General features: G+C 38.2%; 1 protein-coding gene across 15 annotated transcripts in view; it reads left to right on the plus strand.

Moving 5' to 3' along the window:
- Positions 1–25918, plus strand: part of LOC126250272 (glutathione S-transferase theta-1-like) — a 320818-nt gene that overhangs the window by 16257 nt on the left and 278643 nt on the right. For 2 of the 15 annotated variants that reach the window (XR_007545678.1, XR_007545676.1), the window contains exons 3-6: positions 2493–2580; positions 2666–2816; positions 9704–9776; positions 21661–21752. The exons of 10 other annotated variants lie outside the window; for them this stretch is intronic. Coding sequence is in view for 2 of the 5 variants with exons in the window: in XM_049951556.1 (XP_049807513.1) it covers positions 2493–2580 (88 nt within the window). In the remaining 3 variants the exon portion in view is untranslated. The remainder of the gene's footprint in view (positions 1–2492; positions 2581–2665; positions 2817–9703; positions 9777–21660; positions 21753–25918) is intronic. 3 more of the 15 variants (XM_049951556.1, XM_049951558.1, XM_049951557.1) reach the window with 2 other exon arrangements.

A 25918-nucleotide genomic window follows, 5' to 3' on the forward strand; every position in this document is an offset into this window, starting at 1 on the left:
TCTGCACGTCCAGCACGAATGCTGGTCCAACTGAGGCGCCAGGTGGAAATGGCATGGCAAGCCGTTCCACAGGACTACATCCAGCATCTCTACGATCGTCTCCATGGGAGAATAGCAGCCTGCATTGCTGCGAAAGGTGGATATACACTGTACCAGTGCCGACATTGTGCATGCTCTGTTGCCTGTGTCTATGTGCCTGTGGTTCTGTCAGTGTGATCATGTGATGTATCTGACCCCAGGAATGTGTCTATAAAGTTTCCCCTTCCTGGGACAATGAATCCACGGTGTTCTTATTTCAATTTCCAGGAGTGTATTTGATGTCAAATAGAAAGATTGGGATACAACACTGCCATTAGTGACATCCGCATACAACACAGTGAAGCAAGACACTACAAGCTACATGCCATTGATTCTACTCCAGGGTCGTGAAGGTGAAACAACAGTGGATGCACTGTATCTGTTTCAACCAGATGATACTCAGGATGACTTCATGAGACACATCATCACCAGAGCCGAAGAAGTGAGGCTTCTGGCTTGCATATAGACCATGAACGCTTGAGAGAAAACTCAGAGTGCTATAACACCAGAGCACCAGACAGTGAGAGACAGCCTGGGTGACATGGTATGGATTTTTATGCAAATTCAGAAAGTGGGACTATCAGAAAAGTTACTAAAATGCTACTTTGGGCTGTATCATTTTCTGTGTCACTTTTTGGATGTCACACATGAAGCTGAGGATTAAGACCCTTCATAAATAAGACAAAAGTGCAGAGACATTGTGCCTGTCCTCTGTATGAAGCCCTACGAAAGTCCAGAGGTGCAGATTGGCAGTTGGTGGTTCAAGAAAAATGAAGACTCACTCAGTGGTTATGAAGCTTCGACAGAAGGGACTATCTTCAATGATCATCATAGTGAAGAGGATGCAACAACACTACCGGAATGTAAGAATCGACTCTTGCCGCCATACAGAAGACCATTCAAGAGATCTCAGATCTTTTGTGATGTCTTCGGCTCCACTGAGGACTTCTGAAACAGTGGGAGGAGTGCCATGAGTTCTGGTGCATCAGTGTGGTGTAGTAGTTAGCAAATATTTTGTATTCAAGGTTACTTCAGCTTTGTATTTGTATACAAATAAAAATATCATTTACCAAATTGTGGTTAGCACCACTGGCTGGTGTGCTGCGAGTCGCTGGTTCAATCCCGACCACCAGCATTTATTAATTATTTTTTATTTATCATTTCTGGAAGGTTCTTGAATTATCTTATGTTTGTATATATGGAATATTCAGTGTTTGTTAAAAAAAAAATAATTGCACTCTCTGTCCGTAAGATGGCTGTGTATTGCTGTCTGTGATAAATCTGCATTCATTTCTAAGTTTTATACTACATTAACGATCCTGCCCTTGGATGTGGACTTGATTGTGATTTCAGTGTGATGATATAGTACTATTGTTTCTCCTATCCTCTATCTTGTTATATCTTGACTTAGTTTTGATTTACCAATCACAGAATGGCTAATAGTATAAAGGCTTTCAGTGACAGTTGCCTGTATAAGGGAAAGGGGCAGGGGATGTGCATTAAACACATACATATATACATAGCCCAAAAACATTCAACAGCCTCGATTGCATAAAGATTTCTTTATTTATGACAACCAGTTTCAACAGACTTTACCTGTCATCTTCAGGTTTTAAAAATATTTTTAAAGATAACAGCAAAGTCTGTCGAAACCAGTTGTCTTAAACAAAGATATATTTATGCGCTCTAGGCTGCTGAATTTTTTTAGTACATAAAACAAATCACTCCTTCGGTCCTTTCAAAATGAGGAAATTCAGTCGTATGTAGACTACTCGATGACATGCAGTAAACAGCAGTTAGGAATGAGATCGGTTCTGCTTCTAACTGAACATTAGATTTAATGTTGAATATTTCTTTTTACTTAAGTTTTTAAGTTGGTTCTCAGTTTCACAGATAAATGTACAGGACTCAGAATTTTTCATGGTTATGTTCCTTGGGATTTACCTGCCAGCAACTGTTCATTAAGAAATTAATTTTTGAGTTCTGGGTAACAAGGCAAAGTTTCGGGGAGTACTGTATAGATAGTCCTGTAATGACATGACTAAGCAGTGAATATGTGTGCTTCGTAGAGGGGCTGACATTTAAATTGTTGATTATCAAAGTGGTTGTACTGGATTTTATAAAGTGTTTCTTTTAATTGATTCTTTTAGCTTTCTAATTCATAGTTGTTTCATTACTGACTGAGTAGAAATTTCAAGCACTCACATTTTAGCTTTGTTAGTGTTTTTTTTTTCCTCTAATTGTATGTGGTATTTGTTTTGGAAGCAACTATTTTGTAATTCATCTAATGTGTTATTATTTGAAACATCATAAACAAGTACTTGGAAGGTATGTAACTAATAACTTTGAGCATTAACTAACATACTTCAAGCACACAATTATTGCAGTATTTTCTGAGCATTAAATTTTTTCAGGGGAACATTACAGTGAAGAATATGCTAAGCTAAATCGATTTCAGAAAGTTCCAGCTGTTGTACATGGGAACTTTGCACTTTCTGAAAGGTGAGTATAATTTAACTATGATACTCTTTCCATTTAAAAAACCAGAGTGCCAACTAGTACAGTAATTATATCAATATGCTTATAGTGTGGCCATCTTACGCTATCTCTGTCGAGAATTTGAAGTTGCCGATCACTGGTATCCAAAGGACAACAAGGCACAGGCAAGAGTTGATGAATACTTTGAATGGCAGCACATTGAAATTAGAGCCAACTTAGTGAACTACTTTCGAACAAAGGTAGTATTTACTTTGACGAAGTAACCTTAATTTAGAAAAATACAAATAGAAGCTGAGTTCTTTTTTATCATCAGTCTTTTGACTGCTTGGAAGCAGTTCACCATGATTTCATTACTTATGTCAGTCTCTTTATCAAAGAGTAGCACTTACACCCAACATTATCAGTTATTTGTTGTATGTATATATTTTTAATACCAAGAAAGTTGTAACATGATGTCTTAACACAAACTCTATCTATTTTTCCCATATATTTAGTGAATAGAGCAAATAGAACAGTTAAGTTTACCATATAGTGTTGTTTCTGAATGAAGTACAACTAGCTCTATTTTCAGTGCCAAAAGCTAATGTTTGTATCAACAGGCAACTGTTTTTTTAATGCAAAGTAAATGCTGTTGTAGCTTAGGTCTGTCACCCCATATATCATACTGCACACAGAATCATTGTGATGATGATAAATTGTTATTTTGCCTGCTTTATACCAGTGAACCAACCTTCTTCAGTAAATGCTTCAGAATGTACTTTTTAGTCTGGTGGCAAATCCTCATCCCTTTGCTCCTAGGGAATACTTGTTTATATTGTAGGTGGCAAACTATATAGAGCCAATAAGGCTGGGGGCTATGAGAAGCACACTGGCCACCTTCAGCACCTCTATAATGTTTGAAGCCTACCAGTATAATGAAACTGATGAGGCTGTGTAACAAATCACTGGAACACTTACACACATCCTTGAAGAGACAATTCCATCTTTCTCCAGTCCTTTCCATGAGAAAACTTTGCCTGGTGCTCTGGGTAGACCTCTTTCTCATTCACCTCCTTATTTAATTGATTCTGAGATATGTCTTTATCCTTTCGGATCCACTGTCAGTCTACATCTGGCATTATGATTTTCTTCTGTGGCTATGATGTTGGACAATGTCCGATACATTTCCATTATTCTCCTTTCTGGCTGCCCCATTGTTGCACTTTGCTATGTACATGGGAGTACTTGGTATGAAGATCTGCCAACTCGTAGTGTGTTGCATTCACATGTTTCTAATAGGATAATGGCCATTAGAAGACGTGATAGTGATGATGATATTGCCAGGTGGCTTATCGAGGGCATTGAGGATGGAGGACAGTTTAGTGACGAAAGCAATTAGGAAGAAACTTCCACCGTGTGCGCTGTAAGTTCTAACGAATCAGAATCTGCTGATGGAGTGAAAAGTGATGAAGAGACACTTCCCGTAGCAATGCTCTAGAAGATTGATCACAGTGGTGGGTGTAATATCATGAAGTTTACTTTTTCGGTCATGCATCAAGGTTTTACCATCCCTCATGGTGTTCAGCCAAAATCCGAACGTGAATATTTCCAACTCATTTTCACTGGAAATCTTATTAGTGAAACTGTGAATGCTACAAATATGTGTAAGGTGCAGAAAGTCACTCCACTTATAAAAAACACCATGTGTCACTCGTGGAAGGATGTTTCATTAGAAAATCTGAAGGCTTTACTTGGGTAATAGTGAACATGGTCTTGAATTTGAAGGCGGAATTCTTTGAACGTTTTACAGAAGATTGGCTATAATGAACTCCATTTTTTGAGGATAATTTGTCTCCATTTTTTCTCCCAAAATTTTTTGGATGCTGCATGAATTCCACCTGTCGCAGCTCAGGGGTGTCTTGAGTACGAGAGGGAGCAAGGTGAAGAACATCAGTGAGTATATTGTCTAAATGCAAAGAACTTTATGTATTGAAAAGGAATATGGCCATAGATAAGGGAACAGTGGATTCAAAGGAAGAATTCAAGTGCTGCAATCCAAAGAAGCCTACAAAGTGGGGTTTATGAGTTTCTGTCTGTGTGATTCAGAAAAGATTGTTTTTTCTCACATTTAATATTATGGAAACACAACTACAGGAAAGCTAATTCATCGTGTTTTACATTTTGTGAACCCAAATAGTCATTCATTCGGCACAGAAATTGCTAGTAGTGCAGATGGTTCGAAGTATCACATCTTTACTGACAGGTTCTACACAAGCTGTCAGTTTGTTTGGGAATTTCATCTATTTCCCATAGAAGAAATCTTATCTGACAGCTAGTCAGCCAGGTAAGAAATACAGATGCAGAGAAGAGAGGAAGACCATATACTGAATCTTCTTGACTATGGCATATTTCGTAAATATGGGTGAATTTTATTATGGAACTGTGGAAATTTATGCTGCGGCTAGCATAAATTACGATGGATGTAACCTAAGCTTATACTATATTCATATATTGGCAATAGTCAGTAATTGAATGACTGTTAAGCAAAATTTCTTCAAACTTAATGTATCCAAATTAAATTTTCTGTTCTACTATTACTTAAATATACGTCTGAGACTGGTTACTTTTAATACTTAAATATTCACACACAACTATTAGTACGTGGAATAATTAAAGGTATCACTCCGTATCCTTAATTAAAAGTAAATGAATAGATATTTCACATACACACCACTTTTTTGACTTTATAATAAAAATTATTTTTATCAGAAAATGCACACAATACTATTGAATGCTCAATATTATCACTTCACTTCTTAATTTATTTTACTCTTTTTACCTTTTTTGCTTGAAGCAAAGATCAGTAGGCAAGCAGCGTACTGAAAAAGATTAATTTGTGTTTTTTGTAATATCAAGGAAATTTCTAACTGTCTTCTCGTCCCATGAGAAATTCAGGATAATTTGATTTAATCTCATGAGTATTGTGTTGGAACCGTAAGGAAAAAATGTCGAAATTTGAGACTGCTATTACGAAATGAAAGCAGAAATGTTAAATGTAACAATTATTATTTAACGAAGTAAATAATGTGTACAGAAATCTAACATTTTGTGAATAATTCTCACAGTTTTGAACATAACAAAGAATTGTGCTGTATTTTGGCGAAATACTTGGAAATTACAATAATCTTAGCTTAACTCTGGAGCAAAAGAATAAAGTTTTGTGACGGCCTTCGTAGCGACAACACTTCGCTGTAGAAACGGCCTACGAAGTCACCGCCACACTTTTAATAGCGGGCCGACCGGTCCGCTGGAACAGTGAACAGAAAGATGAAACCCCAAACACTCGGATTAAATGAAAGTCGGTACTTATCTTTATTAACGACGATACAGAACACAGTGGTGAACATGGTCTACAGAAATCTGTCTAGTTCGAGTCGGAGCGGCTTGGTCAGCGTCGGCTGACGACAAACAACAACTCTGCTGCGATGAACACACAACTGACTAGCAGGTACACAATTCGGTGGCGAGTATACAACTGAGCGGCGAATCCAGAACTGTCCTAGCGCTCGCGACTCCAGCGCTTAAGAAGCCAGAAGCCAGCGGTGGCGCGCGCAGACTTGCGGCGATTTCCTGTATCGCTGGCGCTGCTTATGCGGACGGCGTCCGGACTTTGATGCTGCCAATCTTTTTGGCAGCGGGCTCGGTTGGCATTACTGGCTAGGATATAACATAAAGCATTCATAATAAGATCATATTAATACTCACAATTGGTGATAATAATAGAATGATTAAATAAATTCCCAGCAGGAATACAAGTTTAGTTCATTCGAATAAAATAGGAGTCTGATAGCGTAAGATGCTGTCAGAAAGGCGCGTGATTAAAGAAGAGAAAAAAGATGAGCATGCATTTTTATATAGAACAAAATACAGGTGATACCCTTCTGTAAAAAATCGCCAATCTTGGAGATTTTACATTTGTTTAAATTTGGCATGCTTTTTCTGCTGTTCCTGCAAACAGTGTTCTGACCCATTTTGTGTACCAAGTGGGGTCAATTCTGTCGTTTATTTATTTATTTGGCATAAATCTCTCAACTGCTGTTGATACTATGTCTTTGAATTCAAGCCGCATCTCACCTACACTTACATTGTTAATCTGGAAGGAGTGGAGATTGCCTCTCAGGAAGGCTTCAAGTGAATTTTTACCTGCCCTTTTTTTAATAGGTATATTTTTCATTCATTTTTGGAAAATTTGGGGGTTACAATATTCAGGCTCTCTACGACAACCCTGTGTTCACTAACCTCAGTATCTGTTTTGATGCTCTTTATTAGCTCAGGATTATTTGTTGCTAAGGGGTCAAGTGTGCTTCCACAACCATTTACTATTCACGTGGACTCATGAACTCACTGCTTGAAATAATTTTCAGAGAATGTGTTTAGCACAATTTCGGATCATGTTTTATGCATACCTCCAGATTTCAACTTGTATTTTCGCCAACATATTGAGGGTAAAGTAAAGTCATCACCAACTATAATTGTATGGGTACATTGTTGAAATTACACTAAAGTTTCCTTTGAACCTTTCAATAATTGTATCATCTGAGTTGGGAGGTTGGTAAAAGGATCCAATTATTATTTTATTCCATTTGCCAAGAATGATCTCTGCCCATACTAATTCACAGGAACTATCTGCTTCAATTTCGCTACAAGATAAACTACTTCTAACAACAACAAACATGCCACTGCCGACAGTGTTTAGCCTATCCTTTCAGAACACCATAAGGTTCTTTGCAAAAAATTAGGCTGAACTTGTCTCCAGCTTTAGCCAGCTTTCAATGTCTACAACTATTTGAGCATCAGTGCTTTCTATTAGCACTTGGAGCTCTGGTACTTTCCAACACAGCTACAACAATTTACAACTGCTATACCAATGGTTCCTGTATCTACGTTCTTCCTATATTCGACCTGCATCCTTTGAAAATGAAGCTCATTTTGTGTTTTCCCAAGACTCTAACCTAAAAAACTGCCCAGTCCACACCTTGCAGCCCCTGCTACCCATGTAGCCACCTCCTGGTATTGGACTCCTTACCTATTCAGCAGAATTGGAAACCCCACCACTGTATGGTGCAAGTCGAAGAATCTGCAGCCTACATGGTCACAGAACCGTCTGAGCCTCTGATTCAGACCCTCCACTCGGTTCTGTACAAAAGGTCCGCAATCGGTCCTGTCAACTATGCTGCAAATGGTGAAGTCTGCTTCTATCTGGCAAGCAAGACTGGCAGCCTTTACCACTTCTGTCAGCCAACTGAAACCAGAGAAAATCTCTTCCAATCCAAAGTGACACATATCATTGGTACCGATGTGACCCACCTGCAGCTGGCTGCACTGCGTGCTCTTCATGGCATCCGGGTGGACCCTTTCCACATCTGGAATGATTCCATCCAGTTTGCACATGGAGTGCACACTCGCTTTCTTCCCCTCCTTGGCAGCCATGTTCTTACGGAGCTCCATAATGTGCCTAACATTGGAGCTCCCAACTACCAATAATCCCACCCTCTGTGATTGCCCGGATCTTGCAGGCTGAGAGGTTCCCTCCGAAACAGGGTAGGCAACTGATCTGGGTGAGGGACAGTGTCAGCCACTGTCAGCACCTGGAACCTATTTGTCAGACTAACTAGTGAGGTCTTATGTGTGGCTCCTGGGAAGTCTTTCGCCGCCTGCAACACCCTGAGGCGACCTCTCACTCAAGCATGGGTGAGTGGTCAATCTCAATGCAGGCAGTGACTGGGATGGTCACCAATGCGGACTGATCAGCGAACTCAGACATGCTGGATGTCCATTGGATCTGCATGGCCACCCCACAATAGTAATGCCATCCACTGCAGCTTCAAGCTGGGGCCATCACAGCCTGAAGCTGAGAGTGATGTGTCACTAACTCAGCTCGCATCTGCACACAGCCATCACAGTCCCTATCCACACTAAAGACCGTGGAAAACTACATTATACAGACAAACAGACTATTGACAAGTGCTGTGGAACCGTACTGTAGACACTGACAAAATCGAAAGAATTGTGTCTTAACAAATTTTATTAGTACACAGAGATTCAAAAACTGAAGTACCCAAGCACACAAGTGAGACCGAATAAATTATTCCTCATTAGGAACTTGTAATATGTCGCAAAATCGGTTTACTTTCTGTCGCAAACAAAAACGCAAGAACTGTGTCTATTAAATATAAAATTAACATGCTGGAACTCAAGAAACTAAATTAATAAAGCACACAGATGAAACAATACAATGTACTCCTGTTTACGAACTTGTAGAATGTCACAAAATCGGGTACTTCCATTTGGCTGCTTGAGTCTCGGCCAGCTGCTGCTGATTTTTTAAAGAAATTCAGTCACCATTAAGCCCCCCATCCAAGGAGTTAAAGTTGTTCTGTCCAAAATGATGTATGTCCGTGATGGAAGTCCTGAAGTCTGTAAATCATCTCTGGAAAAACAATGGTCTTAATCTGTAGGATATTGCAAACAGAGTAATAGCACAGTTTTTTGAAACTTGAAAAAATAATAAAATGGTGAACATTTGAAACAAAGATGTAGTTTTGTTGTGTGTCTTGGTCATGTTTTCTGCAGTAACTAATGAATAAATTAAAACAAAAAATAGCCTACTACTCCTTCCAGACATGCTCAAGGAGTAATTCGGCAAAATTACAGAAAGATCTCTCTGCTGGTGTCAAGAATCCATTCCATCAGCTTGAGAGACAGTGTATTTCCTCTACCTATGGGGGTAACCATATGGGGAGATGCTGTGTGTGACACCACTGCTGCAGGCTATGATAGTTCAAGGGTTGATCCCCACAATGAGAAGTAATTATTGAGATACTGTAATTTCAAGCTGACGGAACGGATTGTGGGGACATTAATGAAGATATCTCTCTGAAATTTGGCTGAATCACTCCTCAGGTATGTCTGCAAGGAGTAACAGGCTAATTTTTTATTTTAATTTATTAGTTATTGCAAAAACACACAGAAAAACTAATCTTTGTTTCAAACATCTGCCATTTTATTATTTTCAAATTTCATAAAACTGCGCAATTATTCCATACCCAATACCCTATAGATTATGAAAATTGTTTTTTGATTTCAGGTAAGACTTGCAGACTGCAGGACTTCCATTAAGGACACATCTCATTCTGGATATAGCAGCTTGGACTCCTTGGGTGAGGGGTTTAATTATGGCTGAATTTCTTTAAAAAAATAAAAAAACATAAATAAATAAAAAAAACAACAGAAAATGTTATGCAAGAATCAACAGATAATTTGCATATAGATTTATACTGATTGCTTCATCAGTTTTTCCAAAAACAATCATAAAAATCACTTATTTTACATGTTGACTGAGGAGAATGGTCCCTTAAGTCTGCCGAAGAATTTGGAAAAGATTTTGTGTGAAGTTCTGATCATATTCCTCGAGTCTAGCAGCTCATATATCAGAACCATCCTGGATATTGGAACAAAAACCTTGTCAAATTCAGCTCACATCTATGATTATGAAATACAGAACATTTTATACACCTCCACGCATTGGTTTGGCAACCAAGTATGCACTGAAGAATACCTGACCAGACTTGTGACTGCATCAATTTCTTGCAGGAATTTAGATCTCAATATAGCGCTTTGTTTGGATCTCATCACTGGAGGGAACTTCGATATTAACTCTGCTTCAGAGAAATAACATTTACGATTTACCACACAAATAATAAATTTACAAATTAATAATTCTTTAAGACTGTTAGCAGATGGTGTCATTTAGAAAGTAATAATTTCTCATGAGAACTGTTGTGAAATTTGTAATGACTTGTGAAAGACTATCACTTGGTTTACAGACTTTTGAGTGGTTGCAGTATCTCAAATAAAAGAACATTTTGAGCGAATGATATTATGTATGGAATGCCATTATCATCAAAATAGGTGACTGTTAGACATAGTGAGCCTCATTATGGATTGAATTAAATTAACTACCGAAGTGTTATCCAGCATAATAAATTATTACAGGATTGTGCTGAGTGTGAACTGTGACATTTTGGAGTAAATGTGAACAGTGTTTTGAACAGAATAATAAACTTCCACACTGGACTGTGATCGTTAGGTGTTGAACTGATTCAGTGTGCTAGTATATTTGCCTAGCTGATGAACTGGTCATAGTTACTTTGCAAATAATACATGCAATATAATACAATATGAATGGCAGTGTCCTATACATTTCTGAGAAGACAACATCACACACTGATTCAGACTCTCAACGTCGAGGTAATCAAGAGTGGCGTGACCGAGAAGAGATCAGGAGAACCAGATTGGTATAGCAACAGGCCTCTTGTGGCAAGTCTTAATAGTGTGTATAGTGTATGCAGTTCTTTCTGGGAGGCTCAAAATGGAGTTCTCCATGCCTCAGTGGTATTTTATTTCTTGGAGGTAGTGGTGGCCTGTCACTTCATACCAAGATTCACAAACTGGTAGCAGTTTTTCCAAGACCTATGATTAATTTTTTGTGGCAGTTTTCTGTCTACCTACAAATATGCTGATATTGAACATACCCAGATTTATTGGTCAACCTTCATAGTGCTGGCACCACAACCAGTTTCATTGGGTCATGTCACATTGACATTCTAGGAATGCATTTCCTAGAATACCAATGTGACATGTCCCAATGAAACTGGTGGTGGTGCCAGCAGTTTGAACGTTGACCAATAAATCTTGATCCAATATCAGCATATTTATAGGTAGACAGTTCACTGAATCACAAAAATAAACTTGTCTTTTCATGACGTCTGATGTTTGGGCAAAAACTGGCAGTGATAGTGAACATGCTGCATGCGTTCAACAAAGGACTACTGGCTTATATAGTTTCCAAGTAGGACTATTCCAGGAGGACAGAGTGAAAACGTTGCTAGACTACAGCATGAGCTGTATTGTTTTTGGTTCACAAAAAGGTTTAACCCTTTCTAACCTAATTTTTCCAGTCATTGCATTCTCTGCAACTGTTATAAATTTTACGCAGATAAAGGGTGTAAGGGATTATGGGTTATTGCGATCCAGGTTTAAAAAATTAAAAAAAAAACAATGCAGTACAAGGTAACTTGACAATTTTGCTTTTCTTTAAACTTGTTTTTGACTCTATATATGGTGTTTTTGTTTACGAATGCTGATCTTTAAAACATTCTCCCAGGAGAAGTCCAGCCCTTCCTCTGGCATGTTTTAAAGTAGAAAATGGTTTCTCTTCTTCCTACTTTCTCCATGCAATTCTTTTTTCTTTCCTTTTGCATTATAAAATGTCCCTTCCCATTTAGTCTCTCCTTGGTATCAGATGATAATGGTTATAATATTGTGCCTTGTCCGCGATGTATTAACATACTATTTTCTTTTTCTATTGGAATATTAAGGTTTAAAGATATAATTTAACCACTGAGTCAATTAAATGCGCTGCAAGTCAGCGAATATGTATACCCAGAATAATGGGTAATAGCCGCATACTTAACACTCACATACAACTGCTCACTCGACAAAAGATCTAAACCCAAAGGCTGGAAGGTTGCACAGGTCACACCAATATTCAAGAAAGGTAGTTGGAGTAATCCACTAAATTACAGGCCATATCATTAACGTCGATAAGCAGCAGGATTTTGGGACATGTATTGTGTTTGAACATTATGAATTACCTGGAAGAGGACAATCTATCGACTCTCAGTCAACACAGATCTATGAAACATCGTTCCATGCGAAACACAACTAGCTCTTTATACACACGAAGTGTTGAGTGCTGTTGACAAGGGGTTTCAAACTGATTCCGTATTTCTAGAGTTCCAAGGCTTTTGACGCGCAAGGGGATTGCATGTCAAAAGCGGCTTTTAGTGAAATTGCGGGCTTATGGAATATTGTCTCAGTTATGGACTGGATTCGTGATTTCCTGTCAGAGAGATCACAGTTCATAGTAACTGATGGAAAGTCATTGAGTAAAACAGAAGTGATTTTTGGCATTCCCCAAGGAAGTGTTTTAGGCCCTCTGCTGTTCCTTATCTATGTAAACAATTTAGGAGACAATCTGAGCAGCATTCTTAGGTTTTTTGCAGATGATGCTGTCGTTTATCATCTAGTAAACTCATCAGAAGATGAAAACAAATTGCAAAACGATTTAGAAAAGATATCTGAATTGTGTGGAAATTGGCCATTGACCCTGAATAATGAAAAGTGAGGTTATCCACTTGAGTTCTAAAAGAAATATGTTAAACTTCGGTTAACGATAAATCAGTCTAATCTAAAGGCCGTACATTCAACTAAATACCTAGGAATTACTATTATGAACAATTTAAATTGGTAAGAAAATGTAGAAAATTTTGTGGGGAAGGCAAACCCAAGACTGCGTTCTACTGGCAGAGCACTTTGAAAATGTAACAGATGTACTAGATTGTCTACACTATGCTTGTCCATCCTCTTTTGGAGTACTGCTGTGCAGTCTGTGACCCTTACCAGATAGGATTAACAGAGTACATCAAGAGAGTTCAGTGAAGAGGAGCACGTTTCATATTATCACGAGATAGGGAAGAGAGTGTAATGGACGTGATACTGGGTTTGGGATGGACGCCATTAAAACAAAGGCTTTTTTGGTTGCGGCGGAATCTTGTCACAAAATTTCAGTCACCATCTTTCCCCTCCAAATGCAAAAATATTTTGTTGACGCCAACCTACATGGGGAGAAATGATCATCATACTAAAATAAGGAAATCGGAGCTCATACGGAAAGATATAGGTATTCATTTTCTCCACGCGCTGTTTGAGAGTGGAATAATAAAGAATTATTGTGAAGGTGGTTCGATGAACCCTCTGCCAGGCACGTAAGTGTGATTTTCAGAGTATCATTGTAGATGTGGATGTAGATGAAAATGTCCAAGAATCAATAAATAATGTGCAAAAAGATTTACATCAGTTTGTCCAATAAAAAAAATCACTCATTTTATAGGCTGAATGAGGAGAATGGACCCTTACGTCAGTTGTAGAGTTTGTTAATTGTGCGTGTTACTTTATTATCTTTTTTGAAAGTGGGAGTGACTTGGGGTGTCCGACAAATATTTGGGGCTTATTGTTGCTGAAGCTATGTCCAACTAACACTGACTAAAGGTAGGGTCAAGTCTGATATTCAGTATAAAATCCAACACAAATCCATTAGGTGCAGGTGTCTTGTTGTAGATTGTAAATGTTCTTGGTTTCTGTAGACAGTTATCCTGTAGTGTCATCTCCATGATCCAAAGAAATTACTGTCAGACTTCTGTCTAATTATTTTTTTCAAATAGTAAACAAAATTCAAACTCGGATAAGCTCATCAGAGTAAATAGTAGTCACCTCCTTTGGAAGGGAACACTGGTCATTTGCAAGCCTTGTAAATGGTGTAGAAGGTACCAGGCAGTGACATTACCCTCCATTGCTGGTGTAAAACGTGTCAGTGAATAGTGAAGTGATTTGTGTGTGTGTGTGTGTGTGTGTATTCTGATGAAGAGATGTTTGGCTGAAGGTGTTGTTTGACAGTCTTTTTGTTGTGCCTATCTGCAACTCAGCATCTCCGTTATACGGTGAGAAGCAACTGTCCTGTTCATAATATTGTCATAATTCCATCCTGGATTTTCCTTTGTTTGATTTCTAATCTGTTGTTGTTCATGTATTTCACTTTCTCTTAATGTATGATTGTGGCCATTTGCCAGTTAATGATTACCAATCAACAATAGTGTTTACAGTTGTCGATCTTGTGCATACTTCTGCATACTTACTTCATGCTACTGTAACATGAGTTGTGCATTATAGTCTCTGTCTACCTGTGTATTTTCCTGTGGATGACACTGTTGTACAAAAAAAAGTCACAATGTTAGACAGTTGTAATGAAAAGCAGCAAGACCTGCAGAGGATTGACGATTGATGCAGGAAGTGACAGTTGACTCTCAACATAAACAAATGTAATGTATTGTGCGTTCGTAGACAGAAAGACCCATTATTGTATGAGTTCATGATTGCAGAACAGCAACCGGGAGCAGTTACTTCCATAAAATATCCAAGAGTGTGTATGCAGGGCTGTTCAAAGTGGAACAGCCACATAAAACTAATTGCAGGTGGAGTAATCACATAATACTTTACGATGATCAAATTAACACAAATATGATTTTATTCATGAAGCACTCAACAATGAGAGAAAACTGACTCCTGTGGATCCCCATGTAACAAGACGCAGTATACTGATGTGAACGGCACACTGGAAGGATGTACAAGAGGCCTCAGTTAGTGTTGCTCTGCATATATATATATATATATAAGCGCTGGCAGGTCGATAGACACACAAACAAACACAAATATACACACAAAATTCAAGCTTTCGCAACAAACTGTTGCCCCATCAGGAAAGAGGGAAGGAGAGGGAAAGACGAAAGGATGTGGGTTTTAAGGGAGAGGGTAAGGAGTCATTCCAATCCCGGGAGCGGAAAGACCTTAGGGGGAAAAAAGGACAGGTATACACTCGCACACACACACATATCCATCCACACATACAGACACAAGCAGACATATTTAAAGAAATGGTCTTTAAATATGTCTGCTTGTGTCTGTATGTGTGGATGGATATGTGTGTGTGTGTGCGAGTGTATACCTGTCCTTTTTTCCCCCTAAGGTAAGTCTTTCCGCTCCCGGGATTGGAATGACTCCTTACCCTCTCCCTTAAAACCCACATCCTTTCGTCTTTCCCTCTCCTTCCCTCTTTCCTGATGAGGCAACAGTTTGTTGCGAAAGCTTGAATTTTGTGTGTATATTTGTGTTTGTTTGTGTGTCTATCGACCTGCCAGCACTTTTGTTTGGTAAGTCTCATCATCTTTCTTTTTAGATATATTTTTTCCACGTGGAATGTTTCCCTCTGTTTTATATATATATATATATATATATATATATATATATATATATATATATATATATATATATATATATATATATATATGCATGAGTCGCTGACAGATGGTGCAATGGAGATCTCATCGCACACACTCCTCCCACAGGCGACCTCCAGTGGCCAGCCCACACAGCCAATTCAAACAAGCCTGTGTGGTGACACCACACTTGGCGCATTCACACTCACTTGCACTAGTTGCAGGATATAACAGCAGGAAAGACAGGTGCCAACTAAGATTCATTGGAAAAATCCTCAGAAATGCAGTCCTTCAACAAAGGAGGTAGCTTATAAAGCCCTCATTCGACCAGTGCTTGAATATTCTCATCAGTATGGGATCCATACCAGATAGGATTGAGAGAGGAAGTATTGAAGATCCAAAGAAGAGAAGCACATTTTATAACAGATTTGTATGTTGTTATTGTTGTTGTTGTGGTCTTCAGTCCTGAGACTGGTTTGATGCAGCTCTCCATGCTACTCTATCCTGTGCAAGCTTCTTCATCTCCCAGTACCTACTGCAACCTCCATCCTTCTGAATCTGCTTAGTGTATTGATCTCTTGGTCTCCCTCTACGATTTTTACCCTCCACGCTGCCCTCCAATGCTAAATTTGTGATCCCTTGATGCCTCAAAACATGTCCTACCAACCGATCCCTTCTTCTAGTCAAGTTGTGGCACAAACTTCTCTTCTCCCCAATCCTATTCAATACCTCCTCATTAGTTATGTGATCTACCCACCTTATCTTCAGCATTCTTCTGTAGCACCACATTTCGAAAGCTTCTATTCTCTTCTTGTCCAAACTGGTTATCGTCCATGTTTCACTTCCATACATGGCTACACTCCATACAAATACTTTCAGAAACGACTTCCTGACACTTAAATCTATACTCGATGTTAACAAATTTCTCTTCTTCAGAAACGATTTCCTTGCCATTGCCAGTCTACATTTTATATCCTCTCTACTTCGACCATCATCAGTTATTTTACTCCCTAAATAGCAAAACTCCTTTACTTCTTTAAGTGTCTCATTTCCTAATCTAATTCCCTCAGCATCACCCGATTTAATTTGACTACTTTCCATAATCCTCATTTTGCTTTTGTTGATGTTCATCTTATATCCTCCTTTCAAGACACTGTCAATTCCGTTCAACTGCTCTTCCAAGTCCTTTGCTGTCTCTGACAGAATTACAATGTCATCAGCGAACCTCGAAGTTTTTACTTCTTCTCCGTGAATTTTAATACCTACTCCGAATTTTTCTTTTGTTTCCTTTACTGCTTGCTCAATATACAGATTGAATAACATCGGGGAGAGGCTACAACCCTGTCTCACTCCTTTCCCAACCACTGCTTCCCTTTCATGCCCCTCGACTCTTATAACTGCCATCTGGTTCCTGTAAAAATTGTAAATCGCCTTTCGCTCCTTGTATTTTACCCCTGCCACCTTCAGAATTTGAAAGAGAGTATTCCAGTTAACGTTGTCAAAAAGCTTTCTCTAAGTCGACAAATGCTAGAAACGTAGGTTTGCCTTTTCTTAATCTTTCTTCTAAGATAAGTCGTAAGGTTAGTATTGCCTCACGTGTTCCAACATTTCTACGGAATCCAAACTGATCTTCCCCGAGGTCCGCTTCTACTAGTTTTTCCATTCGTCTGTAAAGAATTCGCGTTAGTATTTTGCAGCTGTGACTTATTAAACTGATAGTTCGGTAATTTTCACATCTGTCAACACCTGCTTTCTTTTGGATTGGAATTATTATATTCTTCTTGAAGTCTGTGGGTATTTCGCCTGTCTCATACATCTTGCTCACCAGATGGTAGAGTTTTGTCATGACTGGCTCTCCCAAGGCCATCAGTAGTTCTAATGGAATGTTGTCTACTCCCGAGGCCTTGTTTCGACTCAGGTCTTTCAGTGCTCTGTCAAACTCTTCACGCAGTATCTTATCTCCCATTTCATCTTCATCTACATCCTCTTCCATTTCCATAATATTGTCCTCAAGTACATCGCCCTTGTATAAACCCTCTATATACTCCTTCCACCTTTCTGCCTTCCCTTCTTTGCTTAGAACTGGGTTGCCATCTGAGCTCTTAATATTCATACAAGTGGTCCTCTTCTCTCCAAACGTCTCTTTAATTTTCCTGTAGGCAGTATCTATCTTACCCCTAGTGAGACAAGCCTCTACATCCTTACATTTGTCCTCTAGCCATCCCTGCTTAGCCATTTTGCACTTCCTGTCGATCTCATTTTTGAGACGTTTGTATTCCTTTTTGCCTACTTCATTTACTGCATTTTTATATTTTCTCCTTTCATCAATTAAATTCAATATTTCTTCTGTTACCCAAGGATTTCTATTAGTCCTCGTCTTTTTACCTACTTGATCCTCTGCTGCCTTCACTACTTCATCCCTCAGAGCTATCCATTCTTCTTCTACTGTATTTCTTTTCCCCATTCCTGTCAATTGTTTCCTTATGCTCTCCCTGAAACACTCTACAACCTCTGGTTCTTTCAGTTTATCCAGGTCCCATCTCCTTAAATTCCCACCTTTTTGCAGTTTCTTCAGTTTCAATCTGCAGTTCATAACCAATAGATTGTGGTCAGAATCCACATCTGCCCCTGGAAATGTCTTACAATTTAAAACCTGGTTCCTAAATCTCTGTCTTACCATTATATAATCTATCTGATACCTTTTAGTATATCCAGGATTCTTCCAGGTATACAACCTTCTTTTATGATTCTTGAACCAAGTGTTAGCTATGATTAAGTTATGCTCTGTGCAAAATTCTACAAGGCGGCTTCCTCTTTCATTTCTTCCCCCCAATCCATATTCACCTACTATGTTTCCTTCTCTCCTTTTTCCTACTGACGAATTCCAGTCACCCATGACTATTAAATTTTCGTCTCCCTTCACTACCTGAATAATTTCTTTTATCTCGTCATACATTTCATCAATTTCTTCATCATCTGCAGAGCTAGTTGGCATATAAACTTGTACTACTGTAGTAGGCATGGGCTTTGTGTCTATCTTGGCCACAATAATGCGTTCACTATGCTGTTTGTAGTAGCTAACCCGCACTCCTATTTTTTTATTCATTATTAAACCTACTCCTGCATTACCCCTATTTGATTTTGTATTTATAACCCTGGAATCACCAGACCAAAAGTCTTGTTCCTCCTGCCACCGAACTTCACTAATTCCCACTATATCTAACTTTAACCTATCCATTTCCCTTTTTAAATTTTCTAACCTACCTGCCCGATTAAGGGATCTGACATTCCACGCTCCGATCCGTAGAACGCCAGTTTTCTTTCTCCTGATAACGACGTCCTCTTGAGTAGTCCCCGCCCGGAGATCCGAATGGGGGACAGATTTGTATGGTAAGCATGAAATTGTCGCAGAGATTATCAACCAACTCCAGAGGCAAATGCTACAAGGGAGACATTCGGCATCATGGTGTGGTTTATTATAAAGTTCCGAGAGTGTATGTTTTTAGAACAATCAACAAATTTATTGTAACAATACTATAGGAGGAAAGTTGCTACTCACTATATAGCGGAGAAGCTGAGTCACGATAGGCACAATAAAAAGATTCACACAATCATAGCTTTTGGCCATTAAGGCCTTTGTCAGCAGTAGACACACACACACACACACACACACACACACACACACACACGCGCGCGCGCAAGCGCTACTAGCACACGTCTGTAGTCTCAGAGACTACAGTGTACTTTCAGCTCTCTGAGACTACAGACGTGTGCAAGTTGCACTTGCGTAAGAGTGTGTGTGCGCGTGTGTGTATGTGTGTCTACTGCTGACAAAGGCCTTAATGGCCGAAAACTATGATGGTGTGAATCTTTTTATTGTGCCTATCACGACTCAGCATCTCCGCTTTATGGTGAGTAGCAACTTTCCTTCTCTCATATTGTTACATTCCATCCTGGATCTTCCATTGTTTGATTTTCATCAAATTTATTGCTTCTTCCTACGTATAGCTTGCTAAAAGACCATGAAGATAATGTTAGAGATATTTGAGCCCATGGGGAAGGTTACTGACAATCGTTCCTCCCATGAACTATTCATGAAAGGGGACCGCTCACAGTGGTACGTGAAGTGCCATCCACCACAAACCACAAAATGGCTTGTGGAGTATTGATGTAGACGTTTTTTCTTCTTTTTACTGCAGTGTCAGATTTCCAGACTTTTCCAAATGCTTAGAATGTTGAATATTTTTGCATGATTATTTGAATTTTGTTAGTTTTTTAGTTCCTATGGGGAGTGTGTGTGTTTGATTGGACTGATAAATAGTCACAAATATCTAACTTCAAAGAACAACTCAGAAAATTTAGTTAAATTCCTGCGAACACAGCCTAAACACCCCATAAATTGCTGTCTGAAGAAATATTTATTAAGTAAGGAATGAAACACAGCAAAGGCCCACTTTGATTGGATAGTACAATTATGAGAATGTTGTGAAAACAGAGACTGTTACACTCTCACTAGAAAAGAGAGTGTGTAGATGAACAGGTAAATTATGTCTACTTAGCTTTTGAAAGATGTTCAAGACTGTCATACTGTCAGTAGGAAACCACAATATGATCACATGGTAAAGCATCACAAATATTCGAAAATCTTGAAGTAATGTTTAATGATAGAACTGTGCATGTTGTACTGGATGATGAATGTTCAACAGAAGTGAAACTAACATTGGATATGCCATAGGGAACCATTATAGAACCACTAATCCTCTAACTGTTCACTATGTGCTCCGTACGTTCCTGAATTAAAGCACAAAACACATTCAAAATGAAAGAAATGTGCGTGTGGGTTGTCTATTTGTTGAAAATAGCATTTATTTAGTACAGTACATTGCTCAATCAGAATTTTTGATCTCTCCATGCCTTCCATGAATTTTCTTGGAAATTTGTCTGGAATTTGTGTGTCACAGCCATCTGAATCTCCACATTAGTCGAACTTCGAGCACCTTAGGTGCATATTCAGTTTTTGGTAGAGAAAATATGTGGAGCTGACAAATCTGGAGAATGTGTTGGATGGCGCAACAGTGAAACTTGCTTTTCTGGGAGAACTGCTGATTAGTTGATGCCAATGGACTTGGCTGCTGTTGTGTAGTAGGAAAAGGTCATGAGTACTGAAAAGCTCCAGGGGAACTTGCTGTATTTGAGCAAAGAAGTGTTTCATCTACATGAAATAATATCAGTGTTTGGAAAATAACATTTTTATTTCGTTATATATTTTGGTAGAAATTAAGATGAGAATAAGTTCTACAAAAAGTAGAATTCTCTAATTTTTAAATGGGTTTTCCTGCGTATTTTACAAATCAAAAGACTAACTTTTCTTACTTACAGGAAAATCAATTTTAATGGTTGTTAGTTTGCATGCGTAATGTGATTGGAAAGGCCTTTTGAAGAATTCTGTTGGAGATGCAAGTGCTGTGAGTGCTTCAATCATTTAGTGCTTGGTTCCCTCCAATAAATGAAGCAAAAATCTGAAAATCAATATTTTTCACCAACACTGCATTTATTCCTTGCTATGTAAAATCTTGCTTCGCAACTAAAAGCCTGATCACATTTATTGTTTCCGTCAATGCATAAATTATTTGTGAATCATGACATTGCGATTGAGAAACAAATTAATGTCTTCGCTTTTGTTTTTTTGAAAGCACAGCTTTTTTTTTTTTTTTAAGTTTGACTATGTTTTGAAATGCTGATGTGTTGTTTCATGATGTTATGCAAAACACTACATCTCCTCACAAGCATTCATCTTGTCTGAAATGTTGTCAAAGCAATGTTATCATGAAGCAATTTTGGTAATTAAAGAGAAACTGATGTTTGAGTAAGATCATGTTACAGCTTGCAGGGCACCATTATGAGTATTATATCACATACGCTTCATGAGAGGGCTATGATGTATACTGACACATATAGACAATTATTTTCTATTGTTTCCTATGTAAATAGAACAGAAAATTTTGTATCTTAAGGGTTTAACATTATGTTTACAGTCTCACAGTTGGTATCATTTATGGGTAATGTTTATTGAAACAATGCCACAATGTTTTAAATTTATGACAATACTTCATGTGTTAAATATATCTCACTGACAATTTTTGTGTTGCAGAAATGGCAGGATATAATCCGCAAGACAATCGCCCCAAGATTTCAGCTTGGTTAAACAAGTTGAAAGAAGAATTTAACCCACATTATGAAGAGGTTCGTGCCCTTGTTAATCATATAGCAGAAAAACATAAGGGGGCCCCACCCAGCTCACCTGACAAGCTATGAATATAATCTTGCTGTTGATTATAGATATTGATATTGTGCTGATGGAGCATTTGATTGTGGTTCAGAATTCTGAAGTTATTTGTTAATGTGCAGAATTCTGTACCACCAACATTGAATTAAAATGTGGAATGCTAGTCACAATTCATTCATTGGAAAAATGTTGAAATATGTCATTACATATTATATATTAGGAAAATCGCTGCTGTACAAAGATCTTACTCCCAAGCCATGGCAAATTTCAAATGCCCGCCATTAATTCTTGGATTAGTCCCACAACAAAGCAAAACATTTTAAACAAAATATTACTAAATTTTGATCTTTGATAGTTTGTTTACCTTGTTTCCTGTTTTCTTGTATTATCACAAGTGTTGTTTTCTTGCAAAGGAAAGATAACAAACTTCCTGGCAGATTAAAACTGTGTGCCCGACCGAGACTCGAACTCGGGACCTTTGCCTTTCGCGGGCAAGTGCTCTACCAACTGAGCTACCGAAGCACGACTCACGCCCGGTACCCACAGCTTTACTTCTGCCAGTATCGCGTCTCCTACCTTCCAAACTTTACAGAAGTTCTCCTGCGAAACTTGCAGAACTAGCACTCCTGAAAGAAAGGAGTGCTAGTTCTGCAAGTTTCGCAGGAGAACTTCTGTAAAGTTTGGAAGGTAGGAGACGTGATACTGGCAGAAGTAAAGCTGTGGGTACCGGGCGTGAGTCGTGCTTCGGTAGCTCAGTTGGTAGAGCACTTGCCCGCGAAAGGCAAAGGTCCCGAGTTCGAGTCTCGGTCGGGCACACAGTTTTAATCTGCCAGGAAGTTTCATATCAGCGCACACTCCGCTGCAGAGTGAAAATCTCATTCTGGAAACATCCCCCAGGCTGTGGCTAAGCCATGTCTCCGCTATATCCTTTCTTTCAGGAGTGCTAGTTCTGCAAGTTTCGCAGGAGAACTTCTGTAAAGTTTGGAAGGTAGGAGACGCGATACTGGCAGAAGTAAAGCTGTGGGTACCGGGCGTGAGTCGTGCTTCGGTAGCTCAGTTGGTAGAGCACTTGCCCGCGAAAGGCAAAGGTCCCGAGTTCGAGTCTCGGTCGGGCACACAGTTTTAATCTGCCAGGAAGTTTCATATCAGCGCACACTCCGCTGCAGAGTGAAAATCTCATTCTGGAAAGATAACAACATTTTTCCATTTGTGGCAGCATAAAACAAAAAGTTATTCTTAAAAATAGTGCAGTAGTTAAGCATTTAAAAGTTTGGAGAGATGGTATGACAGTTAAAAAAACATAACAACAAATGTTTAATGTTTCTGATAGTGATATAATTAATATTGGCCTGAAGTCTTACTCATACACGTAAATGTGATTAAAAGTTTTATGGGGATCTTAATATATGTACAGAAATCACGGACTTCAGGAGGTGTTAATTTCAGTTTCTTTTGACATTTTAAGTGGTTGCTGTTAAAGCGTTAGCCAAAGAAAAGCTTGCATTGTGCTGTTTGAAACCACAACTGAAAATAAAGTGATTGTACAAAGCTGAAATTATCTTTTCTTTCTCAGAAAGAATTAAGTCATAAAACTGTTCCTTTGTTAGTTTGTAGCATTTAAGATAATAACAATACTCCTTTGATTTTACATTAACTGTAGGCATTGTTCCACTTTGTAGCCTTCCTCTGACAAAGTTTTAAAAATATATTCACTGTATTAAAATTGGATCTCTAAAACTGGTTGCCTGTGAGTGCTTCCATAGCTTATGAAGTAGTAGCTCCAGATTTTATTTCGATTCTGTTTTTCTGTGATAGTATGACTGGAGCACAACTCAGATAAACTTTGAGGCCAGACAAGAAAGAGCTTAAAAATAAATGATAAGCGTAATTCATTTTTGAATTGCCAGAATAGTATCTCATCAAAAGACCTGCACCAGTTTGAGTGTCACTCTTTTGTATTTATTTTATCTGTCTCTGTAACTGAGGAATTTATAATTAATGTGTTTCAACCTAATATATTCACTTTCTTAAAAATGTACTTTTATAAATTCTGTATGTAAATCTCTACATAAAAACTAAAAGAAACACACAGTATTTATTACACAATCACATAGTTTGGTGCTTTATTATTTAACATATCTCACAGAAATAGTAAATTACCACAATATAGGAAAACACAGATTGCTACTTACCATATAGAAGACACCTTAAGTTGCAAACAGGCACAATTAAAAGACTCTTACATAAAACTTTTGACCATAGCTTTCTTCAGTAAAAGAGAGACACAAACCATTCGTACACACAAACAAGCACATCTCTTGCACACATGACTACCAACTCCAGCATGTTGAGCTGGAATTATTATATTTTATGGAATTCATACCATCATAACATTAATACTCAAGTTAGAAAAAAAAATCAGTGAACTATTTAACACACATTCTCCTTTTAGACAGTTCAGCTACAGTTCACCTGTAGGTGTTCCTGTTGTACACCTTTATTGCTGTGAACAGCAAATGTGATTCAGAGTGCATTTTCAGCTCTATAATGATGATACCCACAGATTTTGTAAGTGTGCTCTGATATGGAGAACTAGTCACTATTTAATATATCAAGTGTGTATTACTTATAATGGAGGTATGTGCTACTCCAGAAAGTTGGTAACGATTTCTAGTCAGACATCTTAACATCCAGTAAATAGACATCTCAGCTGACATTTACATTGATGAAATTGTAAACAGTAACCTTCTTTCTTCCCCAAGCTTTCAAATTTTAGGTCTATAAACTTTAATTATACCCGGCAGCAACTGATTCAAAAACCTATGGCATTTGATATTATTCAATAAACAGAGGATGAGTAATTTGACTGTAAAATTGTATTCATACTTTAACCAACATCATTCTCTGTAATGATAATAGTGATCCGAAATGCCAAAATCATGACAATTAATATGACTGACTGATAAACATTTTAAATTAATTTTGCAGTTTTAGATGATCTTTGATTTTCAGCAATAGTATGTCTACAATCTACATGTTAGACTTTTCCCACAGTATAAGGATATCCACTTGTAATACAATGCAAGGATATGGGCTCTTTGTAGAAAGTGGTACTTAGTGTGCTATGAAGAAAAGCTCTCTGGTTTCCAGAGCTTTCATCAACGTTATACACCAGGAAAGTCTACAGCTACACACTTTGTGCTGTGGTTGCTTATTTCATAGTTTATCTGAACATTAGTATTACTAACTGCAAATTAAACTGAAAAGTAAATATACCAGTCTGAGTGTAAAAATGTCAAGTTTCTTGAATAAACTTGTGCTTGCGGTCTTGATCACTCACAAAAAAAGTTACTGTCTATCCCAAGGATATTATGTCCAATGCAACAGTAGTGTAAATATGCTGCCATTTTTCTTGGCAACACACTATAGTTAAACAGGAATTGGGGGAAAAAAAGTTTTTCTAATCATATGGTCATTGTTTCGTAGTGTTCTATAGATCATTTTGTGGAGGAGGATCATCACAGGTTTGGTTGAAGTGAAGGTACATTTTACCCAAGAGATGCAGCTGTAAAAAATTAATTTAGTCTACAGTACTTTCAATCAACACTTACTAACCTACTGTATTTTATTTGTTCTTACATAGGGTAAAATGAACATAATTAAGTAGGATAACCACTATTTTCTAGAATGCTGCTGCTTCCTCAGTTATACTTAGTAATTGCTGTTTATCTGCTATAGTAGTTTCCAGTTGTTGCCTCTAGATAATTTTATCAGATATCTTATGGAACAGTAATAAGATATTAATTTTTTTAAAAAATCTGAATAGATTCCAAACTTCTTATTTGATGTCTACCAAAAGCTCGTAGAAATTCTCTTTAAACCCAACACTAATAAGCCATATCTACATGGAAACTGCGCACAGGATGGGCGAGAAGTCCCCATACCCCCCAGAGAGGCAGGTTCCTTTCTAACTCCGCTGTGTACTGAGGATTCTTTTTGTTCCAGATGACAATATTTTGCACGTGACCTATGATAAAGGGCACATTCATCTGGAAACATAAGCTTGGGATGGTTCACTGCATTTGGAAATGGAGTTAACAGAGCACAGAATGCTAAAAAGTGA

The sequence above is a fragment of the Schistocerca nitens genome, chromosome 1, assembly GCF_023898315.1.
Source record: "Schistocerca nitens isolate TAMUIC-IGC-003100 chromosome 1, iqSchNite1.1, whole genome shotgun sequence".
Lineage (NCBI taxonomy): Eukaryota > Metazoa > Arthropoda > Insecta > Orthoptera > Acrididae > Schistocerca > Schistocerca nitens.